Source organism: Chrysemys picta, chromosome 9 (genome assembly GCF_011386835.1).
Source record: "Chrysemys picta bellii isolate R12L10 chromosome 9, ASM1138683v2, whole genome shotgun sequence".
NCBI classification, from domain to species: domain Eukaryota; kingdom Metazoa; phylum Chordata; order Testudines; family Emydidae; genus Chrysemys; species Chrysemys picta.
The window spans coordinates 60,600,138-60,622,961 of NC_088799.1; the positions used below are offsets into that span (position 1 = coordinate 60,600,138).

At 51.5% G+C, this 22,824-nt stretch overlaps 1 protein-coding gene across 13 annotated transcripts in view; it reads left to right on the plus strand.

Moving 5' to 3' along the window:
- MID2 (midline 2) overlaps positions 1-22,824 on the plus strand; it is a 465,133-nt gene that overhangs the window by 400,628 nt on the left and 41,681 nt on the right. For 9 of the 13 annotated variants that reach the window (XM_065557200.1, XM_065557192.1, XM_065557194.1 and 6 more), the window contains one exon: positions 16,304-22,288. The exons of the other annotated variants lie outside the window; for them this stretch is intronic. In XM_065557200.1, the coding sequence (XP_065413272.1) occupies positions 16,304-16,706 (403 nt within the window). In that variant the 3' untranslated portion in view covers positions 16,707-22,288. Of the gene's footprint in view, positions 1-16,303; positions 22,289-22,824 lie in introns of those variants that run through there. 13 annotated transcript variants of the gene reach the window in all.

The window sequence follows — 22,824 nt, forward strand, 5'->3', positions numbered from 1 at the left end:
TACTTTAACTTTTTGATTTGTGCATGAATAGCCAAGCAAGGTTCAGATCTTCCAGACATCTGAGACCCACCATCACATCTCTCACTAATTCCTACTCAAGCCTTGTGGAGAAATACAACTGCTCTTTCATGAACAGGCTGCCAGCTGACCCTCAGGAATGGATGTTTGGCTATTTGTGCATTCCTTCCATTCTATTCCTGCACGTTTTCCCCCTGTCCTTCCTCCCACATTTTAGAGTAGTCTATGTAATGGGATCAGTGTTGGGTTATATTGGAGAAAAACTAATAGAGATGTATTTAAGGCTTCAATAGTGGCAAAAGCCTTGAAACCTCAAAGGACTCCCTCTTGAGGGTACTTATCTGGCCCTCATTACCACAGTATGCCAGCCCCTGATCAGGGCCGGCTCTAACTTTTTTGCCGCCCCAAGCAAAAAAGAAGAGCGCCGCCCCACCATAACAGCGTCCCCCCTCCCCCGGCGCCGCATCGCCGACCCCACCCCAGTGCCGTGCTGCACCGCCTAAACACACACCCCCCGGAGCGCCTCGCCGGGCTGCCCAAATCCCCGCCCCCCAAGCGCCTCGCCGGGCCACCCAACCCTCCCCCCGAGCGCCATGCCGCCCAAACCCCCACCCACCGACCCCCAGCGCCGCGCTGCGCTGCACCGCTGAAACACCCTGCGCGCTGCCCGGCCGAAACAAAAAAAGACCCTCGAGCGCCTCCCCGCCGAACAACAAAAAAACCAAAAACACTGCGAGTGCCCCCCGTCACGCCAACACTGGCCGCCCCTTCTAAGGTGCTGCCCCAAGCACGTGCTTGGTCAGCTGGTGCCTGGAGCCAGCCCTGCCCCTGATTCTCTTGTAAGGTATTGCCCTTCACAGCACCCCAGTGCCAGGGGCGGCTCTATGTTTTTTGCCGCCCCAAGCACGGCAGTCCGGCGGCTTTTGGCGGCATGCCTGCTGGAGATCCACCGGTCCCGCGCCTTCGGCGTCCCCGCCGCCAAATTGCCGCCGAATCCGCGGGACCAGCGGACCTCCCGCAGGCATGCTGCAGAAAGCAGCCTGACCACTGCCCTCAAGGCGACCGACAGGCTGCCCCCCGCGGCTTGCCGCCCTGGTGCCTGGAGCCGCCCCTGCCAGTGCCAAGGGACAGTGCTAGCTATTTTAAAAACAGAGAACTGAGATGCAGAGACCTAAGGTTTTGTCCAGGATCACACGGAGAACTGGGACAGAGTAGGGAATTGAACCTGAGTTTTCCAGGTCTTAAGCTAATGCCCTGACCACTAAGCCATCCTTTTTTGAAACAGATCTCAAACAGAGGTGCGGTCTTACAGGGCTGTGCTAGTGATGAAAGAAACTAGCCAGCTGTTCTGCACAAAAATGTGTCTCTTTCCAGTTTATTAACAAAAATCAAGAGCTGCATATTAGTCACATCAGGTTTATCTTTGAATGTAAAATGTATGACTAGGAATATGAGCCACATACCTGCAGTGTGTTACATCTGTTTTAAATAACATGGCAGGAGGTCAGTCTTTTAACATGACACGTGTACTCTAAAGGATCCAAATATACTGTCCCCATAATGCAGTTACACAACAAGCCAATCTAGTTGGGGACAGATCATTCTCTCTGTCTGATGAGCAGAAGCAGCCCTGGGATTAGTCTCCCTTTAAGAGAACAAGTGCATTTTTCTGGCACTGCTGAAGTGGCAGCCGGCTCCTGGATACTGCAGGCCACGTGAGGCACAGCAGGGCTGGCACATGAAAGGACGGGCTGGGGGAGTGTACATGGATGTGTGGCCTCCTGCCCCATGGCTTGGCAACCACTTTTCAATCAGCAGCATTCCAGACTGTGTCAGGCTATAGGAATGCTGCAGAATCAGATTAATTTATACCTGCTTTTTCTGCAGAGGTGCACACGCAGCATGCACTTTGGCCTCATTGGGTTCATACCTGGTGGAGACACGTGCACTTCTGACTCCCAGAGTATGCACAGGCATCACTGAGGCAGAACTGGATCCAGCATGCTTGGGTTTCATTGCCTTTGAACGTGTGCATTGGGGAGCTGGCAGGGTCAAGCTGCATGGATGACAATTCAAATATGCCCACAGCAAGGTTAATGAGATCTGAACAAAAGAGAAAAATCCATCACAGAAGGAAACCTTGCATGTAAATAATATCTTCTCCTTATCAGGATGCATCCTCCCTCCTGCTCTAGGACAGTGGTTTTCAAACTTTTTTTCTGGGGACCCAGTTGAAGAAAATGTGTGGGGCAGAGGGTTGGGGTCAGGAGCGGCGCCAGGGTTTTTGGCGCCCTAGGCAGGGGTCCTTCCGCGCTCCCGGTCGTCGTCGGCAATTCTGCGGCGGGGGGGGCCTTCCGCGCTCCCAGTCTTCGGGGCACTTCGGCGGCAGGTCCCGGAGCGAGTGAAGGACCCGCCGCAGAATTGCTGCCGAAGACCCGGAGCGCGGAAGGACCCCCCCACCGCCAAATTGCCACCGATGGCGGCAAAATGCCGCCCCCCCCCCAAATCCTGGTGTCCTAGGCGACCGCCTAAGTCGCCTAAATGGAAGCGCCGGCCCTGGTTGGGGTCCAGGGGTGGGGCTGAGAATGAGGGGTTCAGGGTGTGGGAGGGGACCCTGGGTAAGGGCAGAGGGTTGGGATGTGGGAGGGGGTTGGGGGTCAGGGCTCTGGGCTGGGGGTGCAGGCTCTGGGGTGGGGCCAGGGATGAGGGATTTGGGATGCAGGAAAGGGTTCCAGGTTTGGGGAGAGCTGAGGGCTGGGGCAGTGGATTGGGGCACCAGGTTGGGGCATGGACTTTCCTCCGCCGGCTCCTAGTCAGCAGCGTAGCCAGGGTGCAGAGGCAGGCTTCCCACCTGTCCTGGCACTGTGGACCGCGCTGCGGCCCAGAAGCGGCCAGCAGCAGGTCTGGCTCCTAGGCAGAGGTGAGCAAGCGGCTTCGCACGACTCTCGCCCGCAGGCACTGTCTCCCCCTACCCAGTTCCCATTGGCCAGTTCCTTGCCTAGAAGCCAGACCCACTGCTGGCTGCTTCCAGGGTGCAGCGCAGTGTCAAAACAGGTAGGCACTAGCCTGCCTTAGCTGAGCAGCACCGCCGACGGGACTTTTAACATCCCGATCGGCAGTGCTGACCAGAGTGACCCAGTGCCTGACATGCTGCGACCCAGTACAGAGTTGCGACCCGAACTTTTAAAAATGCTGCTCTAGGACATTAAAAGGCCAAGAAAATGGCATTAAAAGGGTTCTGGTAAAGCAGAAACAGAATCATAGAAAAATAGGACTAAGAGGTCATCTATCCCAGTCTTCTGCCCAGAGGTGGGACCAAGTAAATCTATTCTAGACCATCCCTCGCAGGTGTTTGTCCATCCTGTTCTTAAAAACCTCCAGTGATGGGGATTCTACAGCCTCCCTTGGAAGCCTGTTTCAGAGTTTAACTGCCCTCGTAGTTAGAAAGATTTTATTTTCTTAAGACTAAACATGCCCAGTTTTTTTAATCTTTCCTCACAGGTCAGGTTTTCCAAACCTTTCATTTTTGTTGCTCTCCTCTGGACTCTCTTTGTTTGTCCCCATCTTTCCTGAAATGTGGTGCCCAGAACTGGACACAGTACTCCAGCTGAGGCCACAGCAGTGCTGAGCAGGACAATTACCTCCTGTTTCTTACATATGACACTCCTGTTAATACACCGCAGAATGATATTGGCATTTTTCACAACTTCATCTCATTGTTGACTCAGATTCATATTTGTGACCCACTATACCCCAGATCCTTTTCAGCAGTCTTACCCCCTAGCCAGTGTTCCCTGTTTAGTAGTTGTGCATTTGATTTTTCCTTCCTATGTGTAGTACTTTCCACTTATCATTATTGAATTTCATCTTGTTGATTTCAGACCAATTGTCCAGTTTGTCAAGGTCATTTTGAATTCTAATCCTGTTTTCCAAAGTGCTTGCTGCCCCTCACAGCTTGGTGTCATCTGCAATTTGTATAAGCATACTCTCCACTCCATTATACACCTCATTAATGAAAATATTGAACAGTACCGGACCCAAGACAGACCCTCTGGGACCCCACAAGACACACCCTCCCAGTTTGACCATTGAGTTCTGGCTACATAGATCATAGAATCATAGAATATCAGGGTTGGAAGGGACCTCAAGAGGTCATCTAGTCCAACCCCCTGCTCAAAGCAGGACCAATTCCCAACTAAATCATCCCAGCCAGGGCTTTGTCAAGACGGGCCTTAAAAACCTCCAAGGAAGGAGACTCCACCACCTCCCTAGGTAACGCATTCCAGTGCTTCACCAGCCTCCTAGTGAAATAGTGTTTCCTAATATCCAACCTGGACCTCCCCCACTGCAACTTGAGACCATTGCTCCTTGTTCTGTCATCTTCCACCACTGAGAACAGCCGAGCTCCATCCTCTTTGGAACCCCCTTTCAGGTAGTTGAAGGCTGCTATCAAATCCCCCCTCATTCTTCTCTTCTGGAGACTAAACAATCCCAGTTCCCTCGGCCTCTCCTCATAAGTCATGTGCTCCAGACCCCTAATCATTTTTGTTGCCCTTTGCTGGACTCTTTCCAATTTTTCCACATCCTTCTTGTAGTGTGGGGCCCAAAACTGGACACAGTACTCCAGATGAGGCCTCACCAATGTCGAATAAGGGGAACGATCACGTTCCTCGATCTGCTGGCAATGCCCCTACTTATACAGCCCAAAATGCCGTTAGCCTTCTTGGCAACAAGGGCACACTGTTGACTCATATCCAGCTTCTCGTCCACTGTGACCCCTAGGTCCTTTTCTGCAGAACTGCTACCTAGCCATTCGGTCCCTAGTCTGTAGCAGTGCATGGGATTCTTCCGTCCTAAGTGCAGGACTATGCACTTGTCCTTGTTGAACCTCATCAGGTTTTTTTTGGCCCAATCCTCTAATTTGTCTAGGTCCCTCTGTATCCGATCCCTACCCTCTAGTGTACCATGCCTCCTAGTTTAATGTCATCTGCAAACTTGCTGAGAGTGCAGTCCACACCATTCTCCAGATCATTAATAAAGATATTAAACAAAACCGGCCCCAGGACCGACCCTTGGGGCACTCCGCTTGAAACTGGCTGCCAACTAGACATGGAGCCATTGATCACTACCCATTGAGCCCGATGATCTAGCCAGCTTTCTATCCACCTTACTGTCCATTCATCCAGCTCATACTTCTTTAACTTGGCGGCAAGAATACTGTGGGAGACGGTATCAAAAGCTTTGCTAAAGTCAAGGAATAACACATCCACTGCTTTCCCCTCATCCACAGAGCCAGTTATCTCCTCATAGAAGGCAATTAGGTTAGTCAGGCACGACTTCCCCTTGGTGAATCCATGCTGACTGTTCCTGATCACTTTCCTCTCCTCTAAGTGTTTCAGAATCGATTCCTTGAGGGCCTGCTCTATGATTTTTCCAGGGACTGAGGTGAGGCTGACTGGCCAACCAGTTGTGCTCCCACTTCATAGTAATTTTATCTAGACAACCTGGGCTGGGGATACTGTCAGGGCCGGTGTAACCACTAGGCGAACTAGGCGGCTTCCTAGGACGTCAAGATTTGGGGGCGGCAAAAAGCGATGCCCCAAAAAATTTTTTTACACTACAGTGGAGTCACATCTTACACGGGGGTTAGGTTCTAAAGTCACCGCATACGAGGAAAATCGCGTATAGTGAAAATTACCATAAAGTACAGTATATACAGTATACACTAGAACAGGGGTCCTCAACCTACGGCACGCATGCCAAGGGTGGCACGTGAGCTGATTTTTTTTAATGGCAGGCTGCAGGTCCCGGCCGCCGCTGAGCCTGCTGCTGACCTGGAGTTCCGTTCACTCAGCCGGCAGCGGGCTGAGCAGTGGGCCAGCTCCTGCCAGCCGGGGTCCCAGCTGCCAGCCCCGCTCAGCCTGTTGGGGTCCCTGCCAGCTCCGCTCAGCCTCCTGCCGGCCTGGGTGAATGGTCTGGGGTTCCGTCCACCTAGGGTTCTGTCCGCCGGCCTGGGGTTCCGTTCACCCAGGCCGCCAGGAGGCTGAGCGGATCTGGCGGCTGGGACCCCGGCTGGCAGCGGGCTGAGCAGGCTCAGTGGGTTGAGGTCCCAGCCACCGGCCCCGCTCAGCCCGCTGCCGGTCTGGGGTTCCGGCCGCCAGATCCACTTAGCCTCTTGGCGGCCTGGGTGAACGGAACCACAGGCCAGCAGGAGGCTGAGCGGATCTGGCGGCCGGAACCCCGGCTGGCAGCGGGCTGAGCAGGCTGAATGGGGCCGGCGGCTGGGACCCCTGCTGGCAGGAGCCGGTGGACGAAACCCCAGACTGGCAGTGGGCTGAGCGGGGTCTGGGGTCCCGGCTGCCGGCCCTGCTCAGCCCGCTGATGATCTGGGGTTCCAGCTGCTGGCCCCTTGCCAGCCAGGGTCTCGGCCACCGGCCCCACTCAGCCTCCTGCCGGCCTGGGTGAACGGCAGGAGGCTGAGCGGAGCCGCTGGCTGGAACCTCAGCTGGCAGCTGAATGAGCGGAACCCCAGGCCGGCAGCAGGCTCAGCAGTGGCCGGGATCCGCAGCCTGCCATTAAAAAAATCAGCTCACGTGCCACCTTTGGCACACGTGCCATAGGTTGAGGACCCCTGTTCTAGTGTATACTGTACTTTATGGTAATTTTCACTATACGTGATTTTCCTCTTATGCGGTGACCTTAGAACCTAACCTCCGCATAAGATGTGACTCCACTGTATTTCTTTTTGAAAATTTATAATAAGTGATGCTCTGGGGGGTGGAGGGAGGGAGCTCAAGGTAGAAGTTTCGCCTAGGGTGCAAAATATCCTTGCACCGGCCCTAGATACTGTGTCAGCTGATCCCCACATTCTCCAACCTACCTGGGCAGTACACCAGACATGGCCCTGCCCACTAGCTCCTCTCCACTCCCTAGCCCACCCACCACTTGCCCCTCTCCCCCCGTCACGCTTTTCTGGCAGCCCTGTTGTCAGGTATCCAGTTTTAGACTGGAAACTCCAGTAGAAAACGGGACCTGAGTGTCCGGTTAGCAGTGCTGACTGGAAACTAAATGTCCGGTTATAGGAGTAACCACATTAGCCTCCACTCCCAACACCCACCCCAGAGGGCTGGAAGAGAACCTGTCCTGCTGCTGTGGGAGGAGGGGCAGCTCAGTGCAGAGAGAGATAAAGAGAATGGGCTAGAACCAGGTAGGTACCCGCTCTATGTGGGCAGGGGCGGGGGGGATCCTGTTTACCCCCTCCCCAGCCCTGCTGCGTTTGCAGTTTACCCCTGACCCCTCCCTTGCTCCAGAGACTGACCCTAGCTCCTGCCCCACTGTGCTTTTATCCCCAGCCCCTTTTACAATCATTCCCCAGGGGGGCCCACACATATGTTTGGCGCCGGGCCCACAAAAAGTTAATCCGGCCCTGGTGCCAGGCAGCACGCGAGCAGTGCTAATGCAAATGTCAGGGGTTTTGGCTGCAAGCCAGTCTTGTGTTACACATAAAGTCCAATCATGGCCTAGCTTGGGGGTGTTTGTATAACTTTCCTAGAATCCAGCATTTCCTCTCTAATGGCTGGAAATCTGGGGAAAGATATTAACTGCAGTGATAGCTAGAGATTTCCTGGGAGAGTAAGCAGGCTAGCCTGTGCCTTTGGGATAGAATGTCATAAGTTTTAGCCCCAGGGTGCATAGAGTTCTACAATCTGCTATTGCATGAGTATGCTGGCAGATGGTAAAGGGCTCAGACAGCAAGACAGAGCCCTCAGACTTGAGAATATCAGTCAGTTGAACCAGCAAAGTAATGTTGCATATTGTATAAGATCATTGCCACCGTGAAAAGGCATATGCCCCAAATATTGTGTGTCCCAGTTTCTGCAACATTAAAAGCAAGGTAACGCTCTACTTCTGGAGTATTCATTTCTTTCTGTTGCTTTCGTTACTACATGATTAACAGAAGCTGTTTTTTAGAAATTAATTATCACAAGGTAGAGATGTGTACATATGATTTAAAAATATGTAACAGACCTTCCTGCAAGCCTCAGAGGTGGGTGTATGTGTGTTTGTCATATTAGAGCTGTGAGTTCTATTCCCAGCTTGTGTCACTTCTCAAGTAGGTAGGAGGCCTTGCTCAGAAATAAGGACTGTGATGGGCATAAGCGCTAAATTTCTCTGGTGCCGGTGGGTGCTCACGTCCCCCCGCCCCTGGCCCCACCCTGACTCCATCCTTTCCCCACCCCTGGCCCTGCCCCCATTCCAACCCCTTCCCCAAATCCCCACCCCAGCTCCACCTCTTCCCCCGGCACGCCGTGTTCCCCCTACTCCCCCCTCCGTCCCTGCCCCGCGAAACAGCTGTTTCGTGGCGCAAGCGCTGGGAGGGAGGGGGGAGAAGCAGGACGTGGCGGCACGCTTTCGGAGGAGGTGGAGGCGAGCTGCAGTGGGGGGGGGGGTACCTTGATGTGGGAAAAGCAGCAGTTGCAGGAGGAGGATTCAGACCCATTGTCATCCATCCTATTCAGAGCAGTTCTGTGTAACTAACATGCTGAAGCGAGGTTCCTGTGCCTTGCTAATGGAATGTTCAGGGGTTTGGCAGCAAACAAAGAATAAGCTGTACTGAGCAAAACCACCCATGACAGGGGTGGGCAAACTACGTCCCGGCCCGCGAGCCGTTTTAAGCCGGCCTGTGAGCCACATCACGCGGCTTGGCACAGAGTCGGGGGCTGCACCACGCGGCTTGGCCCCGCTCTGGCCTGGAAGCCGCAGCATGGTTCCACTCCGACTTCTACGCACTCCAATGGGAGCTGCAGGGGCGGTGTCTACCAATGAGGCAGCATGCAGAGCCACCTGGCCACACTTCCTTGTAGGAGCCAGAGAAGGGACATGCCACTGCTTCCAGGAGCCGCTTGAGGTAAGTGCTGCTCAGAGCCTGCACCCCCTGAGCCTATCCCCGTGCCCCAACTCCTTGCCCCAGCCCTGATCCCCCCCCGCTCTCCAAACCCCTCAATCCCAGCCCAGAGTACCCTTCTGCACTGCAAACCTCTCATCCCCACCATAGGCGCCGACTCCGTGGGTGCTCCGGGGCTGGAGTGCCCACAGGGAAAAATTGGTGGGCGCTCTGCACCCACCGGCAGCCAAGCTCCCTGCCCCGCCTCCCCAGCTCACCTCCGCCTCCTCCCCGAGCATGCCGTGTCCCCGCTTCTCCTCCCAGGCTTGCCGTTTAACAAGCTGTGGGAGGGAGTGGGGAGGAGTGGGAACGTGGTGCACTCAGGGGAGGAGGCGGGGAAGAGGCGGAGCCAGGGCGTGGATTTGGGGAAGGAGTCCAATGGGACAGAGAGGGGGTGGAGTTGGGGCAGGGACTTTGGAGAAGGGGTTGGAATGGGGGTGGGGCAGGGGTAGGGGTGGAGTCGGGGCACCCATTGGCACCAGGAGAAGTAGGCGCCTATGATCCCCACCCCAGAGCCCGCACCCCCAGTTGGAACTGGCACCCCTTCCCCAGCACTGATCCCCTCTCCTGCCTTCTGAACCCCTCAGTCCCAGCCCAGAGCACCCTCCTACACCCCAAACTCCTCATCCCCAGCCCCACCCCAGAGCCTGCACCCCCAACCCCAATTTTGTGAGCATTCATGGCCCGCCGTACAATTTCTATTCCCCGATGTGGCCCTCGGGCCAAAAAATTTGCCCACCCAGGAAATGGCAAAAGCTCATAACTTGTGAAAATTTGAACAGGCTGTTGTGAAACCAGCAAAAGGCTCCTCCTTCACCCCAGGACTAACCCCCTGCCTCATTTCAAGATCCTCCAGCAAACCACATGGGCCATAGATCTCTTCATATCAATTAGAAGAATTTTTATGATGGAAAGTGTTAGGCAGTCTCAGTACAGGGCCTGTTGCTGTTCCCCTGTAATGTCCCCGTAACTCACATTGTTATTGAGTGGAGCTTAGGGGAATACTCATACTTTCCCACAGACTTCCTAAAAACAGTGAAGCAATAAGACATTCTGTCAGAGGCTGGGTAATTGTGTGGCCAATAGTATTTATGCTCAGTAGGCCATTCGATCAGTTCTCACAATGCAGCATCCACTGGTCACCACAGGGCCCGGAAGGCAGTTCACTCATACACAGGACCATACCAAGGGGCAGATGCTCTAGGGTTTGGGGCTGGTTTGTTTTTGCTTGTTTTGTTTCTCTGAAGCACCCAAGCTTGGCCAATGGTCTCTAAACTGGTACAAACCCCATGTTCCTGTCACTGGGAGCCGGCATGTTCCCTTCTGCCTTGGCTGATTCCTAATGCAGCCAAACTCTCTGCTGGAGGCTCTCGGGCCCCTCACAAGCTGACAAACCTTCCAAGAGCCCTGATGCCCCCAAATGCCTTTCTCCACTCCCTCATGAACTTCAGCATATCCCTCCCACGGCCAAGCCCTCCTTTAAAGTCCCTTTGACTGCCCCCTGAACCGCTATTTCCAGATTGTCCCACTGGTGGGTGAGTTGTTGAATGGGTTAATCCCACGTGATTTGAGTGTAGCACATGGGCCACAAGCTGCTGCCACATGTTCCTCTGTCATGAGGTCACCCTCAAAGCTCCACAGGTGTTAAAACAACACCCTTTCATCAGGAAGCTCCTGCTGTGCTCAGATTTGGCTATGAAGAATTGTGGTTTGCTAAACTCTAAGAAATCCCTGGCAGCCAGATTGCTGGGAAGGCTCTGCTTCTGATCATCACCATGCATGGTGCGAGTTAGCCGTGAGTCATTACAGAAACATCATCAAGCTGATCCAATTTTTAAAGCTGTTTTGCCTTGGCTGTCACAATGGGCCTAAAATGGAAGGCTTCTGATGAAAGAGCCTGGCTGTGTCACTTCTAGCCCTCTTCCTTCCTGGCAGGGGGAGATTGTGCTGGGAAGAAATAATGCTTTTCTTAGCAGCACTTTGGCAGGTTAATTTTCTATAGAGTAAAGCTGGTTTTATGCTGCTTTTACACGGTCACATGTAAGGCTGTGGCAGCCCATTCTACGTGTCATGAGGCTCAGTGTAGGAGGAAACAGATGGCATGTTGTGAAACAGCTGGATAGTTTATACACTGAAAACGTAACAGTTTCTTTGCTGAAACCACTGTGAATTCTCCAGGGGATAAGAGGGAAGGTCCTCTCATGGATCACTAACTGGTTAAAAGATAGGAAACAAAAGGTAAGAATAAATGGTCAGTTTTCACAATAGAGAAATGTAACTAGTGGGGTCCCCTGAGGATTTGTACTGGCACCTTTGCTGGTCAACATATTTAGAAATGCTCTGGAAAAGGGGGTGAACAGAGGGGCAAAATTTGTAGATGATACAAAATTACTCAAGATAGTTAAGTCCAAAGCAGACTGTGAAGAGCTACAAAGGGATCTCACAAAACTGGGTGACTGGGCGACAAAATGGCAGATGACATTCAGTGCTGATAAATGAAAAGTAATGCACATTGGAAAAGATAATCCCAATATACATATAAAATGTTGGGGTCTAAAATTAACTGTTACCACTCAAGAAAGAGATCTTGGAGTCCTTGTTGATAGTTCTCTGAAAACGTCCACTCAATGTGCAGCAGCAGTCAAAAAAGTGAACAAAATGTTAGGAACCACTAGGAAAGGGGTAGATGAGAAGATGGAAAATATCATAATTCCTCTATATAAATCCATGCTACCCCCACACCTTGAATGCTGTGTGCAGTTCTGGTCACCCCATCTCAAAAAAGATATATTGGAATTGGAAAAGATACAAGGAAAGGCAACAAAAATTATTAGCATTATCCATATGAGGAGAGATTAAAGAGATGGGAACTTTTCAGTTTGGAAAAGAGGTGACTAAGCGTGGATATGATAGAGGTCTATACAATTATGACTGGTGTGGAGAAAGTGAAGAAGGCAGTGTTATTTACTCCTTCTAGGGAGACCAGATGTCCCGATTTTATAGGGACAGTCCCAATATTCAGGGCTTTTTCTGATACAGGCGCCTATTACCCCCCACACTCTGTCCCAGTTTTTTACACTTGCTATCTGGTCACCCTAACTCCTTCAGATAACACAAGAACCAGGCGTCACCCAATTAAATTAATAGGCAGCAGTTTTAAAACAAACAAAAGGAAGTATTTCTTCACACAATACATAGTCAATCTGTGGAACTCCTTGCCAGGGAATGTTGTGAAGGGTTCAAAGAAGAACTAGATACGTTTATGGAGGTTAGCTGAGCTATTAGCCGAGATGGTAAGGGATGCAACCCCATGCTCTAGGTGTCCCTAGCCTCTGATTGCCAGAAGCTCGGAGTGGATGACAGGGGACGGATCACTCAATGATTGCCCTGTTCTGTTCAGTCCCTCTGAAGCGCTTGGCATTAGCCACTATTGGAAGACAAGATACTGAGCTAGATGGCCCATTGGTCTGACCTGGTATGGCCATTCTTATGTTTATTCTGAAGAGTGCATTCAGTTCTCCTGTATTATTAGTGTGCTGATCACGCCCAGAGGCCGCCCATCTAAGACACAAGGAGAACTCTCACCGTTAAAAATGTACACCTTATTTCTAGTCTGAATTTGTCTAGCTTCAACTAGGATCGTGTTAGACCTTCCTCGGCTGGATTGAAGAGCCCATTATTAAATATTTGTTCCCCATGTAGATAGTTAGAGACTTATCAAGTCACTCCTTAACCTTCTCTTTGTTAAGCTAAATACATTGAGCTCCTTAAGTCTATCACTCTAAGGCAGGTTTTCTAACCTTTTACTCATCCTCATGACTCTTCTCTAAACCCTCTCCAATTTTTCAACCTGCATCAGAAATTGTGGGCCCCAGAACTGGACACAGGATTCCAGCAGCAGTTGCACCAGTGCCAAATCCAGAGGTAAAATAACCTCTCTACTCCAGATTCCCCTGTTTATGCATCCCAGGAGCTCATTTGCTCTTTTGGCTACAGCGTCACACTGGGCACTCATGTTCAGCTGATTATCCAACACCTTCTCCCCTCCCCCAGAAAAAAATCTTTTTCAGAGTCCCTGCTTCCCAGGATAGCACTTCCCCACCTTGTAGATATGGCTGACATTCTTTGTTCCTAGACAATACATTTACATTTAGCCATATTAAAACACACTGCTTGCACCCAGTTTACCGAGCGATCCAGATCGCTCTGTATCAGTGACCTGTTCTCTTCATTCTTTATCTCCCCTCCCCCGTGAAATTTTGCGTCATCTGCAAATTTTATTAGTGAGGATTTTATGTTTTCTTCCAGTTCACTACTAAAAATATTAAATAGCGTAAGGCGAAGACCCGAGCCCTGCTGGCCCCCACTGGAAACAGACCCACTCGATGATGATTCCCCCGTTACAATTACATTTTGAGACCTGTCTGTTATGTGTAGTTGCAGTGAACGGGGGAGGAGTAAGTTGGAGCTGCTTGGGAGAGTTGTGATTGTGATGTGAGGAGAGTGTGTCTGAACCCTTCTCCCCTCCCCCCCATGTGTGTGATGAAAGGAAAGGGGCCCGTGGACTGCGAGGGTCCAGTCTGCAGCATGTCTGTACAGGACTGTGCAGCTTGTGTCAGGAGTAGGCTACTGGGGTGGGATACGAGAGCAGGCTGGATTGAATGATGGGATGGGGAAAGTCCAGGTTTAGGGGTAGCCTGTGTGCAGGTGTGAAGGGGCTGTAGAAGGGTACAAAGTGGTTGTTACATTTGACAGCAGGGGCGGCTCCAGGCACCAGCGCACCAAGCCCTCCGTGAGGGCGGCAATCAGGCTGCCTTCGGCGGCATGCCTGCAGGAGGTCCGCTGGTTCCGCAGTTTCGGCGGCAATTTGGCGGCGGGTACACCAAAGGCGCGGGACCAGCAGACCTCCCGCAGGCATGCCGCCAAATCCGCGTTACCAGTGGGCCTCCTGCAGACAAGCCGCCGAAAGCCGCCTGACTGCCGTGCTTGGGGCGACAAAATACATAGAGCCGCCCCTATTTGACAGGTGTGGTGTTCTGTGGGGGGAACGGTGTTTGAGCACAGAATAGGTATAGGTAGTGCCTGGCCATTACTGTGACAAGGCAGAGTGGGAGTGAGTGTGTCATGGGTGTGTTGGGGCATCACTCAAAGAGGGCAGAGTTAAGGCTGTGCAGGCGTTTACCTTATCTCTGTATTTCCTGGTTTTCAGAGGTTTGAGTTTTGCTGAGCCTGGCACAAGGTATCACTCGGCAGCCTGAACTCTGCATTAGCGAAGGGGTTTTTTCTATTTAGTTTCCTAGTTGTTTAAACAGAAACGTGTTTGTTGGTAGGAGCTACTGGTCATTTAGGCCGTTGTATTCTCACCTCGTTGTTAAGTTGATATGCTACTGTGCCTAGGTAATAATCAAAAGCCCTAGCTCTGATCTAGTGCTTTTCATCAATAGATCTCAGAGAACTTTAGAGCATTACCCCCATTTTACAGAAGGGAAACTGAGGCACAGAGAGGCAACTTGCCCAAGGTCACCCAGCCAGTGGCAGAGTTAGCAATAGTTCCAGTCCAGTGATCTCTCCACCTGGATACACGGTTGCCCTGTTATTCCTCAGTGCTCCCTCCCCTCCTGTATCGTTTGTTATACTGGAATGGTCTGGCTTTGAAAGGTTTGCAGTGTGTAGCTGCTAACAGGGCCCTAGAGAAATCCCATCCATGCTCTATGTCCCAAACCTTGACAGCTTTATGGCAGGCTTGTTACAGTAACTGACCTGTCAGCAAGTGAGAGCAGGCTGGTATGTCTCTTTCTCCACCCCCTGCCCACCCCTCACCTTCAACACTTATTCCTCCCCCTCCCTTTCCCGTCCCACTAAGCCATGAGCTGGCCCTGCAAAAACCAGGGACATGTCTGAAGTTACTCCTTGCTGACTCCTGCCCTGCACTGCTGTGCACACGTCACAGACTATTACTGGAGGGCCTCATGCTACCTGGTTCTGTAGCCCAAGCTGCACACTGAGCTGGGCCCCTCACTCCCATTACCACACACACACACACACAGCTGGGACTCCTGTCCCTGCTTCAGCCAGGCTTCCCCAGCCATGCCCCTAGCCCTCCCACCCTTCACCCCTCACCCCACACAGGGGAAACATGTATCTTAACTATTAATTTTCTGGATTTCAGATGTTTAAATTTGTTGCCTTCATTCCCTGCACCCCAGATCCCAGCTCACATAGAGGTGCAGGGAGACGGACTCAGACATCCCAGGGGGAGCAGTGTCCCCCAGACTTCAGAGGATATAACAGGTAGGGGGCTCAGTCCCCTTGCAGAGGCATAGGGCTCCCCCACTCCCATCACACACAAGGAAGGGGAGAATTCAAGGCTGAAAGCCCCACCCCTAAACCCCCAACTTCCTCTGCTACACCTCATATTCCCCAACCTCTCCTGTCTTCTCCTCTCCTACTCCCCCAATACCTCCCCCCTTATCTGAGCCTCCCAAACCCTCATGCTTCCCACCACCCATTCATCGCTCACCATAATACCCCCATCCCTCACTGCAGACCCAAACCCCTCTTCCCCCTATTACCACCTACTGTTCCATCCCTGGATACCCCTCCTTTCCCAGTGAGGACTTGCATGCATACTTTCTTTTCAAAAAATAGTTTCATCACCTTCTGAATATTCTGCTGTGCTTCGATTCCATTTCCCCAAATCAGAAATTCTCGATGACAGAGCAATATGCCTCCCTTTTTAATTCCCGATTTCTGCTCTGGGTTGTGTTTGAATTGCCGGTGCCTGGGGCGGTGCTCAGATTCAATGACCAAAACACACCCTCAGAGCCACCCAGGTCCTGTGATGTAGCGGTAGTACTGGTTTTCCAGATGGGTAGCCTCTCTCTCTGCACGTGCTCAGTGTAATACAGTAGGAGCTAGAATGAGCACTTGAGGCTTGTGAAAATTTTAACTAGACAAGCAAAATCTTTTTGAAATGACACTGTAATTTGATTTCCCCCAAAGGGCCATCAGGTGCCATACACTCTGTCTTTGAGCATTGGTGCGATGAGCTGACCCTTGGTTTGATCTCTATCTTGAGCAAAAAAAAAAGATTGCCTGAATCTCTCAACTTTAAGAAAAGCTGGGAGTTTTTTTCTTCTTGGGAACCCCTTGGTCAACTGTCCCCAAATTTGGGCCACTGACCAAACCCCATGTACCCACGAGATGTACCAAATTTCAAGGGAATTGGAGTAACCATGTACATTTTAGGGCAAATTTTAAATTGATGGCTGGATGAGCCCTCCGGGACATGGTTTGTGCATTCTGGAGGGTCTAGGTCAGTAACGTGTGTCCCTCTCCTAGGTACGCCATTGGCATCGCCTATAAATCAGCCCCAAAGAATGAGTGGATTGGCAAGAACTCCTCATCCTGGGTCTTCTCCCGCTGCAACAGCAACTTTGTGGTGAGACACAACAACAAGGAGATGCTGGTGGACGTTCACCCACAGATGAAGCGCCTGGGCATCCTCCTGGATTATGACAACAACACCCTGTCCTTCTACGACCCGGCCAGTTCTCTCCATCTGCATACATTCAACGTTTCCTTCATCCTGCCGGTATGTCCAACGTTTACCATCTGGAACAAATCTTTGATGATCCTGTCAGGCCTGCCTGCTCCAGACTTCATCGATTACCCGGAGCAGCAGGAGTGTAACTGCCGACCGCAGGAGTCCCCGTACGTATCAGGGATGAAAGCCTGCCACTAAGCAGCAGCCAACCCCTGTCATGCTCCACAGTGGATCACAGGAAATGTTTGTGGGGGCTTCTGAAAGCTGGGTTGGAAAGCAGGCCCTGACGCCAGAGAAATAACGCTTGGCGAGTGAGCACCTCCCACAGGAATCTCATTTTTAAGGGAAAAACAAAACTTTAAAAGCGATTGACATAAACTCTGTGACTGAGCTCTGTGTGTGCGGGAATATGGCTTGTGAAACTCCTTTGTAGCGGGATGGCGTTCCTACAGCTGGACTGTCACAGGGCTTGTTTGGGAGTGAGTGAAGGGGGATGTGGGCAGTGCTTGTTCCAGGGCCCCCTAGGAGTGTGGGCAAGGGAGGGGATCCTGGGCAGAGCAGGGTGTGGCCTGGTAGGGGCCAGCTTGAGCACCAACCAGCTCCATTGACCATCGCCATTTAGATGGGGGGCTGCAATCGGCCGCATCTCAGGAAGGATCCGTCACATAAGCAGCGTGGCTTTCAATGTCACCCAGACAGGCGGCCGCAGCCAACCTCAAGAGCCATTCAACTGTATGCAAATTGTGAAAGTGGAACCCGCTCTAAGAGAGCCATCCAGCTGCTTCGCCTGCGGGGTGTGGCTGGTGTGTTTAGTTGACAGGGGCACACGCTTCCTCCCGCTCGGGGGGACGCTCAGACCTGAAATCCGGCTCCCCCCAGTGCTCCCTCTTCTTCCGTTATAACTGCCTCCTTTGGGAGGCCCTTTGTCATTATACATCAGGGAGGCCCCAGCCAAGCCCAGCTCTGGTTAATATCTGATCTGTGAAATGGAGCAAGCTGAGGTGTCTGTCCCCTCCAGTGCCCATCTGGGGCCTGTGGAGAGCACAGGCCCCATCATGCAATGCTACTTCTTGAGGCTGGGCTAGGTCATGCTCCATGGTAGAGATGCGTCTGGCCAAAGGATGCACTGGTTTAATGTAGGCCATCCCCCTGGAAAGAGTGTGTGTTGGGAGTGGGGAAAGGGCCCAGTATCACCTGGTGCTGCTGCTGCTGCTGCTGCCGCCAGGCAGGAGGAGTGGAAGCTGGCCAGACAGCACTATCTCCAGAGAAGCAGGAGAGAGCCAGTGGGCCATGGGGTGTATAACTACTGTAGTGTACAAGGACTGTATCCATTATTTATGCCTCTGCACACAGCCCTGATCAGAATTCACTTTCTCCTCTGTACGTTGTGTTGGTGTGAGGGTGACTGGGGGCTACAAGGGAGTAAAATCTAGAAGACCAAATATGAGCGCTGATAGCAAGCAAGGCAGCCTGGCCGGGCAAAGTCCGTCTAGCTCGTTCTCTGTCCCATGCTGGCTGGTTCTTGGGGTCGCCTCTGGAGTCAATGCAGAGCTGTTCCTTTCACTCTGAAGTTAACCTATGGGGCGGAGATCAGAATCCAGTCCCCGGACCTTTATGTTTGGGTAACTTTGCCCCCTCTCATGCAGAGACTTGCCCAAGGTTTTTGTTCCCCATGAATCCCAGCTGGTCTGACCCTCCCTGGAAGGCACCTTGCATCATCACTTACGCTGGGACCGAGCAAGGGCAAGTTCTGCTAATCCTCAGCTCTTCCCTTCCTGATGCTGGGGGAGCGTGTTGCGTAGATAGCTGTGAATGACAACAGGAGCTGGGCAGGGGAGGATGGGCCTGCATGTGTCAGAGGAACCGCAGGTCATGGGGAGACAGTGCCCAAAGCACACAGAAAGCTGCCTCGTGGAGCCTTTGATCTGAATTGGGAGAGGGATAGGCAATGTCTTAACTTTCATAGGTGCAAAGGGAATGCCGTCACCAGCATGTGCGACTTACGATGTCTCGGTTCCAGCTGCTTCTGCAGCTGTGGGCAGGTCTAGCCTGGGTTTGCAGCCTTCCACACCAGAGCCGGTGCTGCTGCAGACCCTCATTCCATGCTGTGGACATGGCTGTCTGAATATCAGTCTACTGACTTTTAAAGTCTGGTTCTTTCACACACAGCTGGTGCTGTTCTGCCAGGGACCCAGCATCCAACCAGCTTTTAGAACTGGCGCTAACAAAACCTCCGTATCTTGGGAAGTCTCTCCTTTGGAACGAGGTTTGGCTCTTTTGTCCAGCCAAGCACCAGGCTGGCAGTATTGGCTAGTGCCGGTCCAGGGGCCAGGTTCAGTGTGTTCTTTGGAATGTCCCTTCTGTTAGTCTCTCCTTAGTTTTGTTGCATGGGGCCGTGTGATCCAGGACAGGAGAAGTTGCCTGACTGCCCTTGTGTGGCTTAAAACTCTGCTTAACTTTTCCTTGTTTCAAACAGGAAGAGACCTCTGGACCTTGCTGATCAGAAACCTACCTCATAGCCAAGCCTCCGGGGAGCAAGTGGATTGATTGATCCAGGGGTAGTCTTAGTGTGTGTGCGCTACTTAGTGTTAGGATGGAGTGGGCAGAGCATGGCTCACCTGGCTGGAGGGAGGTTCCTGCCTAGTTTCAGGAGTGGAGGTCAGAGAGAGGGTGGTTTGGCTCAGATGGAGTGAAGTGTGACGTGTGCACTGGACCGTTGGCTGCTGTAAAGTCCTGCTGCTAGGCTTTGAGGTCGCGGGTTGAAGCCAGGCAGCCTGTGAACCAAACCCAGTATTGCCCCTTGTGACTCATCTGGGTTCACTTAATGCCTCCTTCCCTCCTGCCGGCCCTCAGCTATCCGAGGTGCCCCGACTCGAACTGATGTGCTCCCATCTTTCGGTTCTCTCTGGAAGCTTTCTTGCCTGATACAGGCCCCTCTGAAGCTCATTAAGCAGCCTCCCCAGCTCATGGACAGTCTACCGAATGCCGTTGTTCTTTGGGGTGAGTCAGGATGAGGTGTGCATGTGGCCCCTGAAGCTATGTCAGATGAGATCTGTGGCTGGCTGATCATAAAAGGTTACCATGCCAGCTGATGTGCTGCAGAGCCTTGAATGAGCTGTGCTGAGGGATACTTTTCATTAACACTAAATTGCCATCAGGATCAGCAGAAGATTGATACCTTCTTGCAGGCACAGGGTGTATAAAAATGAACCTGACTTTTCTCCCCTTTCAGTATTCAACATTTATGATGACTGGCTGCCTAATGAAAGGGTGTGTGGGGTGGGGGGTAATATGGAAAAATTATATGCCACCTTGTGCTATGTTGGGAATCAGAAAGGTCTTTTCGTTCCCTGTCTCTGGTCTAGGCAGCTTTCCACAGAAGGCCCTGTGCTGTTTGCCCATAAATTGCAGTGTGAGATGCATCAGTTCAGAGCTGAGGGAAGATTTCTATTTGCTCCTGCTGGCCCAAGCTGCTGATGGTGGTGTGTGGGGAATTCACATCGCCATTCCTGCCTTGCCCTGCAGCTAAGCCCAGAATCATTTTAAGCAGATAAATTGCCATTTTCAAGTTGATTTTTTCAAAGGCACATAATGCCCCCTTTGTACTGACCCAGAGTGTTCCCAACGGGGGGACTGCTTGTGACGGAAGCTGTCTCAAACAGACGCCTGCATGCTGTAGATGGATTTTAACATTTGAAAAATAGGGGCCAAGCTTTTCAGCTGGCCCTGTCGCTGTTTAGATGGGATCGTTGTTGGAGACTCTGCCACATCCTTTAACTCGGAGTACAAGAGCCATTCATGTGACATTGCACCTGAGGAAATTGCACTAATTACATTGGGGTTCTGAAGAACTGTACCAGTGACAGGCAGGAGGGCACTGCGGAGAGCTTGTCTGGGAGAATGGAAATGGGAAGGCCAGCTCAATAAGCTGACTGGCCTGGGGTTCATCGCTTGCATTCCTCTCTGCTGGTTGTTAAAAGCAAAACCCAAACATGTCTGTCAGTGTGGACAGTTGCTGTCCTGTGCTAAGTCCAGCAGCAAAGCCTGGCTCCTTCACTGCGGAAGTCAGGCCCCTGCACTAGAGAGCTGTCCTCTGCAGATGGAAATGGATCCTCAAAGCTCCCCTGTTGCATCATGGCCTTTGCCTCCCACCCATTAGCGAGCAATCCCATTGGTGAAAATGCCCGGTGTCATATGACGCTGCGATAGTTCCAGCCAATCTGAGCCTATCCAGCCTCTGCTGCCCATGGTTGGAAATTAACATAGAAATGCTTTCTTCCTTTTTCTGTCATCCTGTTGGAAGCAGGTAGCAGGATCGGAGGGGGCCGGTTCAAGTCATTGCAGGTAGTTCATTTGTCATTTATATTTCTGCCTCATGCAGAGCTCTGCGGCTGCTGGATGTTTTTATCATAGTAAATCCATTGTATCTGATTTGGGATGTGGTGAAAATCTGATTACAGTGAAACCTGTCATACTTTCTCTTCATATGTAACATAACTGGGGTTTGGGTTGTTTTTTTTTTTTTTTTTTTGGCAATTTCTTTGTTAATGTGTATATATACACTGCTGGCCATGTTTGTGTATGGAGGAGCTGCTACCACATCTGACATCGCACTCATTCTGGTAATCTCATCTTTGAACATTATATCAACCTTAGAGGGACCCCTCACTTGAGCTGAAGATACAGAAGTCAGTCATGTTAAAACCAAAGGCCACAGCTCCCAGAGCAGGGTTCCACTCCTCATCAGTTTCACATGCAATCTTTTCAAATCACCTTTTCTCTGTCAACTGGCTCTCTTTTCTCTACTCAAAATCAGCTGGAACTCTGAAGCCACATCGCAGGCTGTTTCATGTCGGGGGTTGGGGGGAGGGAATGCTGTTATGCTGATATGTGAACTAGCAACCAAGATGCCTTAACTAATCCAAAGCCCCAGTAGCCACATCACAAAGTGAGGTAGCCCTGTTTAGACACTTTAGTGAGTGAGACGAAATCACGGCAGTAAATTAGATAATCACAGCGGAGACAATCACAAGAGTTTGTGTGGGGCAAACGTAAAGCTGAGATTCCAGTGCGGGACTCTGATATTGTATAACCAGGGGAGACGAGGGTCTCCTGTTATAATCCTTCACAACAATCCAGGTGCTTTTCCCAGGATCCCTTCCTAGGCACAAGAGAGACCCCAATTGAGCTGCCCTATTAGAAAACCCCCACAGCCTGGCCATGTAGGGCTGACTGGGCAGAATGGGAGTTGGGGGGAGCTGCTCTTGCAGTAGAGCTCTGTGTTGTTTGTTAGACCTACCCAAACACTTGCTCTTGAGGGCAAATCAAACTGTGGCAAGCTGCTGGAGTTTCCAGAACTGTGCGCCCCTGTGTTACCCCCTCAGCCTCAGCAAGTGAGAGCGTTGCTGCTGCTAAGCTATGTGTCAGCTCCCTGGCACACCAGCTTGTCTGCCATGGCAGCAAACTCTTCAGGACTCTGCCCAGCCAAACCTGGTAACAATCAGTTAACCCCAGTTCCTGAGTTCCTCAGAGACGTCGCTGTGCACTGCTCAGCCTCTCTGTCTGTAGCTCTCACCAAACCTTATCAGATTTGCTGCTCCTTTAAAGAAACCATACATAGCTGCTTATTAACTTAACGTGAGCTGACAAACCCTCCACTTCAAACAGAGCACTGAGTGGGTTTATGGTAAAAGTAAAACAAGTTTATTAACAAAACGGTGGAGGGTTAAGTGATACCAAGTTGAAAGACTAAAGATAAAAATGGTTGCAAACAAACAAAAGTAAAACACACTTCTGTGACTAACAGCTCTAGTTATCGTTCAAGATGGGTTCCCTACATACAGCAAGTTCTCCAGCGAGACTGGCTGGGATCCACCCTGACACAATCAAAGTTCTGGTTACTTTGGTCCCTCAGGAGACAGATAACCTAGGGGTTTGCTCCCCCCTCTCTGTATAGCCCAGTAACCCTTGGACATGGGTAAAGTGCATTTCTCTTGCTGCGTGTGGATGCCATGCTGTCTGGTGTAGACTCCAGGCTGGTTCCTCCCTCGCTGGTGATTTTCACAGTGCAAATGTTCTCTTCCTGCAACCCGACACAAATGGCAACCTACTGAATTTGGCCACACTTGGGTTAGCCTTTTTCCTTTGCCTAAAGAAAACCTGTTTCTCAAAGCCCCTGACATTTTAGTCACATATTTCCAGCACATCTGTGAAGTTCCATGTGGGTTAACCATACTTGCATCACACAGGAATATTAATGATCAGTGAGTTGTTAGTTTTCCAGTGGTCTATTACATGCCATCTTTTGGGGAAGTCC